This window comes from Vombatus ursinus, unplaced genomic scaffold (genome assembly GCF_900497805.2).
Source record: "Vombatus ursinus unplaced genomic scaffold, bare-nosed wombat genome assembly UNPS02014264.1, whole genome shotgun sequence".
Lineage (NCBI taxonomy): Eukaryota > Metazoa > Chordata > Mammalia > Diprotodontia > Vombatidae > Vombatus > Vombatus ursinus.
This window is the reverse complement of record NW_020954042.1, coordinates 399,465-407,258: the sequence shown is the minus strand read 5'-3', so window position 1 is coordinate 407,258 and position 7,794 is coordinate 399,465. Positions and strand designations below refer to the sequence as shown.

Sequence of the window (7,794 nt, the reverse complement as noted above, 5' to 3'; positions counted from 1 at the left end):
TACTACTACTACTACTACTACTACTACTACTACTACTACTACTACTAGTATTACTTCTACTACTACCACTGCTTTTGTCCAGACCAGGAATTTTGTGACTGTAGGGAACATCAGCATGGAAATTTGCTTCATTGATGCAGTTTGGCACCAGCTGCAACTTGTTGTGTCAATTGCCTGGGGTACTAAGCATTCAGTCCCTGACCCATTCAACTATGTTTCAGAAGCATGATTTGAATACAGTTCTTCCTCACAGTGAGGCCAGCTTTCTGTCTACTGTTCTGCACTGCCTCTCACATCATATATGAATTCATGGCAATAATATACTGTGAGTTCTTAACATTTTGAAATCATCATGAAATTTTGTTCTATGTAGTTTTGGAATAAAGTGTAAGTTCTATGTCCTCCTTTACATCTTAGTAATTTTCTTTATCCAAACACACAATAAAATATAATAAATACAATAAATACGATACAACACAATTCAATATATAGATATGTATTTGATATATAAATGTATAATGCATTTATATTCCCATATTATTGTATAAATATATGACAACTTTTTATATTTATATATTTAATTCATACTCTATTAGTAATAATTTTTTTTTTAAATTTGCCTAGCTTAGGTCAGATGACTGCCTTGCAGTTAAGTGATTTCCCGCTTGGGAAATATATAATCATGCCAGTGTTTAAACCCATTATTTCAAAAAACAACATGGCACAGTAGAAAGATAATTGAACTTAGAAAAAAAGGATCTGATTTGACATAGAGTTGATTAGATCTAATGAGATCAGAAATATGATCTGATTAAAAGTTAAAATCAGAGGGATCTAGCTTTGCCATTTATGTCCACTGTTAACAAGCTGGTTGAGTTCTGTGAGCCTGATTTCTCATTTGCAAAGTGAAGATAATTACATCTGTCCCATGTTTTGCAGGACTGTGTGACCAGGAAAAGAAATGTTGTATAAAACTTTGCTTTATACAAGCTTATAGATTTCTTCAAAATCTTATTTCTTTATTAGAAGAGAGTTAACCTGAGAGTTCCAGAACTTTCTGTTGTATCCTTGATAGGATGTTATGGTTAACTTTAGAAAACTGGTTAAGTTTTCCCACCTGAAATCTTGTTTAATAAAGTCTTTATATAATTTGTTTCAATCTAGCAACTACCACAAGCGGAGTCTCTTCTGCATTTATATGGCTACTCCTCTTGCTTTTGGCTGATCTTTTGGGTCTTTGGTGGGAACAGTGGGGAGAGGTGGTTACAGACATGGGGATCACAAAGGAAAGGTGAGGAGTGAGAGATGAGAAGAGACAAAAAAGCCAATTACTGCTGGCCCACCTTCTTTCCTTCCAACCTTTGCATTGCTTCATCACAAATGATATGACACCAAAATAACCCACTCCTTTTTCTTAGAAATGTACTATCTTGGAAACTTACCAGGTTGTTCAATTTCATATCTTTGCTCAAGTATCTAATCTTCCTTCTCAACTGACTACTAATACTTTGAGACTTTGGGAACAGGGATTATGAGGATGGAGGGTGATATGTGTGTTAAGGTATAAGAGAAAGGGACTAAGACTCACCAGCCAGTGAACAGTCACTTGAAATTGATGCACCTTTAGAAGCATTTTCAGGATAGGAAAGCTGTCATTTTCAAAAGTGAATATAGTCTGTACCAACATTTTCATTGATAAAAGCACCATGAAAATATTTGTGATTATATTGTCTTGATGGTATAGAGGAGCTGCTATATCTGATATGCTTGCCCATAACAGCTGATATAGAAGTGAATTCAACAAGCCGAGTTTACAAGAATTTTTTTAAGGAATTACAATGTGCTGCCAAAAACTATACTAAGGGCTGAGAATACAAATACAAGTAGAAAAAAAATCCCCCATTATCAAGGAGCTTATATCCTAATGGGGAAATACAAACTGTAGGCCTGTCTTGTTGAGTAAAAAACAAAACAAAACAGGGAAACCATCATTTAAATATTAAATTGCATCCAGCAAAGACAACTAGAACACACTGAATTAAGAGTTGGGAAACTGAGTCAAGAAACCTAGAATCTATACCCAGCTCTGTCATCTGCTATGCCATCTGAATAAGTTAAGGGTCCTGAATTTAGAGTGGTGATGGAGTTTATAGATTATCTATGAGCCCTTATATCTTATATCTTATTATAGATCCAACGTTCTCATTTTCCAGGGCATAGGAAATTGAGGAAAAGCAATGCAAGGGACTTGCCCAAGTCTGAAGGCAGTAAATTGTCAGGTAACTACCCTGTTTCTCAAGTATCTTTAGCTTCAAAATGAGAACAATAATATATCTCCAATGTATATTGTCACTCAGACCAAATGAAACAATGTACATGAAATATTTTTTCAATAGTATTATCTCTTTCTTTCTCTTTGCCTCAGTTTCTTCTATGATCTTCATTTGCAAAGGTCCCATATTTATTTTCATTATTCTTACCATTGAATAATAATAATAATGATAACTGATGTTAAATAGTAATTTAAGGTTTGTGAATCATTTTTCATTCATTTTCTCATTGGAGTTTTATAACACCCTCCTGTGGAGGGCATGTCTGATACTTATCTCTGTTTTGGAGATGGGGACACTGAGATTCATAGAGGCAAAGTAAGAGATTCACCAATGTTCCCCTAGCTAGTTAAACACAGAGGCGAGCTTCAAATTCTGATTTCTCCAAACTCAAAACCCAGGCATCTAGCTATTATTTCATGCTTCTTCCTTTATTGCTGTTTTAATACTCATAAGCCAATGATAATTTAAATATCCTTACATGAATCAGTCAATCAGCAAATACTATGCACTTGATATGTGTTCAGGAACATTGTGCTAAGTACTGGGACTGCACAGAAAGGCAAAAATCGTACTTGCTTTCTGGAAGCTCAGACACTAATGGGGGAGGCAACATGTCAACAATTATGTATAAACATGATATACAGAGGGTGAGCTGGAGGTAATCTCAGAGGGAGATGGCCTCTTTCTCTCTGTGCCTGCCCCTGTCTGTGTCTGTCTCTGTGTCTATCTCTGTCCATCTGTCTTTGTCTCTATTCAAACATGTGTCTTTAATATAGTGAGTTCATGATGAAGCATTTCCTTTACCAAGGAAGATCAATCCATCTTCAAATAATCTTAGAGAGTCAAAGTTGCTTGGGACAAAAAAGATAAGTGACTTATGCAGAATCTACATAGAGGAAGGACTAAATTTAGGACTCTCTTATTGGAATTAATAATCCACAGTCTCATCTCCTACCAATAATGGAAATTTGCACTACACTTCCAGGTCTCTATGTTCTGTTATATGAGCTTTTGCCTTATTTCTTCAGGGCCCAGAACATTCTCACAACTTACCAGTCATTTCTACATTATGACCCTTTTTGAGTACCTTGTCCCTCTGTTTTCACCACCATTTTTTTGGGTGTTGTCTTCTTTATAAGCTCCTTGAGAAAAGGGACTGTCTTGTTTGCATTTGTATTCCTCAAAGCTTAATATAATGCCTGCACACGGCAGGTTCTTAATAAATGTTATGTCTGTCTGTCTATCTATCTATCTATCTATCTATCTATCTATCTATCTATCTATCTGTATGTCTGCCTGTCTATATACCATCTATTATTATTGCTAATTATTCCAAATTTCTGTCTTTTTATCACCAGCACCTAACCCAGGTCCTGGTACGTGAGAGGTGCTTAGGATATTCCAGTTGACTGATAAGGTGACAATATCCTAACTTCCTCAGCACCATGCTCAAAATCACGATTTTCCATTTATCCCAACCTACAATTTTTATTCATGGATTTAGAACTCTAAGTCCATCGGACATCACCTAGTCTTACTTATTCCCTCATTCTGCAGAAGACAAATTCATCTCTATCTGTCTGTCTCTCTGTCTCTCTGTAGGAGGGAGGTCAGAATCTTTCACTATATTCCTTTGACAGAAACAATAGAATTGGATTTCAAAGAATATTTTAGATACTAATATCCTACCTTGAGATTTCGTGAGATGTGATAACTGCATTTCTCTTCGTAAAATATTTTTGAGTCCTTTCAATTTCTTTTTGATGAGGAAGTACTTTCAGTAAGGTCTTGTGTCAGATTTTGAAAATGTTCATTCCAAACTGGTATTTGGTGGAGTACCGGAAATAAAGCACTGGAATAGTAGTCCAGAGCATTGGGTTCTAATCTCTATACAGCCTAACCTTCTGTGTGATCTTGCACAAGTACCTCCCCTGTTTGATACCCTCTTTGTCAAAGTCAAGAGACAAATTAATGAGTTCAAGTTTCTTGGAGCTCTGACATTCTGTAGTTCTGTGAATACTTTTTCTTTTGTCATTGAGAGACTGTGGGGAAAAAGGTAAAAAAAAAAAAAAAAAAAAAAAAGACTGAACTTAAAGTGAAGAAGACCTGAAATTAAGTCCTATCTTTGACACATACAAGGAATATGGTTAAGAGCTAATCAATGTTCTAGGTAACTCTCAAAGACTAAAAGTGGAAGAGAAGGCAGTACATTGTGTTGGTAGAGGCAGTTGTTTTTACCCACCAGTTTCCTACATTAATAAAAAAAGAAATCCCTTAAATAACAGCACTTTTGCCACAAACAGAGGATGATTCAGAGTCAGTAGTATGTTTGGCATTATGATCTTACAGTGGGTTTGTGTACTACTGTGCCCTTTAATATGTCTTTGTTCCATATGAAAACTGAGCTCATGAAGGAAGTGGCTACACAGCATTATGGACAAATGATCGGTACATTTTTAGTAACAATTTTAGAAACCATATTTGAGGAATAGCAAAAATGTCTCTTAATTTTGGGTCATAATCATAAAAGATTTCAAGGCTTCAAAAGTCAATCTTCTTTCAATGTTGGAAAGGGAGGATTTCCTAGACTTAGAAAGATGAGAAGGTTCTAAACAGTTATTACTTGAAGTTAACTAATGGACTAGAAAGATCTCCATTAAAACCTAGATAAAGGTTGCCAGATTTTTGGGAAGATACCATCCCTTCTCCCATTGATTTTTCTCCAATGGTCAATTACCTGTGTTGTTAATATACTTTTTCTTAGATTAAATGTGTCCACTTGATATAATTTAAGCCCATTTGCACTACTCTTCGATTTACAGGGAAAATAAAAAAAATTGTGTCTTCTTTAAAATAACCATTTACTAGACGATAGTTTGTATAGAAGCTCTATCTACATGATGTGAGCACAGGTCATTGAAATGTGAACATTTCACGTATAATGGGGTACATTATGCAATAGTTCATCTTATCCTTAATTAATATCATGTGAGACACTGAGCATATCACCAAGCAAAAACAGGAAATAAGGAAAACTAATCAACTTGAGCCAAAATGACATAAAAAAATTCTCGGGGGTAAAATTGAATTTGGTAATTTAGATCATGTTTGCAAATACTTCAGAGTGAATGTTGATATATTATAATTTAAATACTCCTTTCAGTTATGCATATTGATTAGAGACAATGTAAATTTCTGCCACCCCAAGGGACCATGAAGAGTGATAAAAGCACCTGTCCAATTATGGTGAAATGAGAAAAACTGAAAAAAAGGACTTTTGCCACATGGGTAAGAATGATAATAGGAATATTTGAGTAGAGTTCTATGTTGAAATTACATTTTATCTATATATTGAATTGAGAAGAGGAGATGGAACAATATTGATGAAGAAACTGAGTGTTTAAATGACACTGGAGATCATGATAGCAGTCAGAGTTTAAGTGACGTGCCCAAGTCACATGTGTAAGTGTATCATGCTAGATTTGAACTTAAGTATTACTAACTCTAGGTCCAAAACTTTATGCACTGTACCACCTGATTACTTAACACATCTCTTTGTTTGACTCTTGGATGCTGTTTCTGATCCTGGTTCTGATCCAGTTTCCATTACAGAAGCAGCACTACTTTCTACCATTTTCCAGTCATGCACCACCACTATTTATATCCTGGATATCACTTTTGTTTGTGGCCTGTAAATAGTTCAGAGAATTCCCTGTCATGGCCATCCCTCACACCCCAGACTCAGAAAAATGAATTATAGATTTGAAAGTTACTTGATCTCACCTTGTGGCTGGGACAGTAAGGGGAACTTTCAACAAAAGCACTGAAGGTACTATAAAATGTCAGATGAAAAACAGCATGATTTCCCTGAAGGAAGACTGTGTGTGTGTGTGTGTGTGTGTGTGTGTGTGTATGTGTGTGTGTATGTGTGTGTGTGTGTGATTTGACTCTGCAGGGAGAATGAATTCATTGAGAGGAGATCTCACTAACCACATCATGTTTCTCTATTTTTTGTCTGTGGTGAAATAAAGTTAGATCACTTTGCAAAATTTGATTTTGGAATATCACAGTATTTTTAATTTGCCTCATTTTAATTTGGATCTTTCTTTCTTTCTTCTTTAGTGAGCAAAACAATCTATTGTTCACTGGATTTTGTGGGCATATACTGAGAAAAGAAAATCTGACCACCTACTCATATGGCATCAAGCAACCATTCATCAGTGGCTGAGTTTGTCTTGCAACGTATCTCTGAAAATCCTAGGATTCAAATCTTCCTCTTCAGTCTCTTCTTAGGACTTTTCATAGTGGCTGTCACAGGTAACTCTCTCATTCTCATTGTGACCAGTCTAAATCCAGGGCTCCATACACCCACGTACTTTTTCCTTATAAATTTGGCTTTCTTGGATGTTCTCTCTGCCTCCACTGTGGTGCCCAAGTTGCTACAGAACCTAATGACCAAGAGCACCATTTCCTATGGTGGCTGCATAGCTCAGATCTATTTGCTAACTTGGTGTTTGGGAGCAGAGCTCTTGCTTTTCACAGCCATGGCCCATGATCGCTATGTAGCCATCTGCCAACCCCTCCACTACAGCACTATTATGAGCAAGGCAGCTTGCTGCCTCATAGCATCTGCAGTGTGGGTTATCAGTGGGACCAATGCAGCAATAAACATGATCATGACTGTTCGATTGTCTTTCTGTGGACCCAATGTCATTGATCATTTCTTTTGTGAGATTCCTCCATTATTGCCTCTCTCCTGCTCCTCAACCTATGTCAACAATATTTTGGTAATTATAGCAGACATGTTGTTTGCAATTTTCAATTTTCTGCTCATTCTGGTGTCCTATGGTTTCATCATCTCCAGCATCTCGAAGATTCGGACCAAAGAAGGGAAGAAGAGAGCATTTTCCACTTGTTCCTCCCACCTTATTGTGGTCACCATGTATTATTGCACTATAATTTATATCTACATTCTTTCTGGTTTGGGTAAGTCTCTGAAGGAAGGCAAAGTAGCTTCAGTGTTTTATGCCATAGTGACCCCTGCCTTGAACCCTCTGATCTACTCCCTGAGAAACAAGGATGTGAAAATAGCCCTCAAGAAATTATGTCCATTTCTTAGGAAATAATGGGCCATTTGGCAAACTGATATAGCTCAGAACAATGGGATTAAGAGTATCTCTGAGACAGAAAAGTGTACATAGATCACAGCTTTACACATTATTTCTTCTGGTAGGCAATGCTCCAGAACTCAGGATGTGCCCTTAGGTGAACCAGCTAACTTCCTCATTATGTTTTTTGTTGAAGATTTTTAATGAAGGAAAAGTCAGAATGTCACCAAAGAATAGCACAGGAACATTTGAAGTTCCATAATATGTCAGATTCATGGTTTAAGCAGAATAGAATTTTGTTGCCAAGAGACATTCTAAGAGAATTTATTTGATGGCATGATTGCCTATTCTCT

The 7,794-nt window shown here is 36.3% G+C and overlaps 1 protein-coding gene across 1 annotated transcript; it reads left to right on the top strand.

Annotated features, from left to right (window-relative positions):
* The first annotated feature begins 6,529 nt into the window (after positions 1-6,529).
* On the top strand, positions 6,530-7,459 carry LOC114042122 (olfactory receptor 13A1-like). Its single transcript, XM_027860803.1, has one exon. It carries the CDS (start codon positions 6,530-6,532, stop codon positions 7,457-7,459), a length of 930 nt encoding a protein of 309 aa, XP_027716604.1.
* The last annotated feature ends 335 nt before the right edge of the window (positions 7,460-7,794 follow it).

Excerpts from the sequence above, each read along its gene's own strand:
- LOC114042122 (XM_027860803.1), top strand. The coding sequence starts at position 6,530 with ATGGCATCAAGCAACCATTCATCAGTGGCTGAGTTTGTCTTGCAACGT.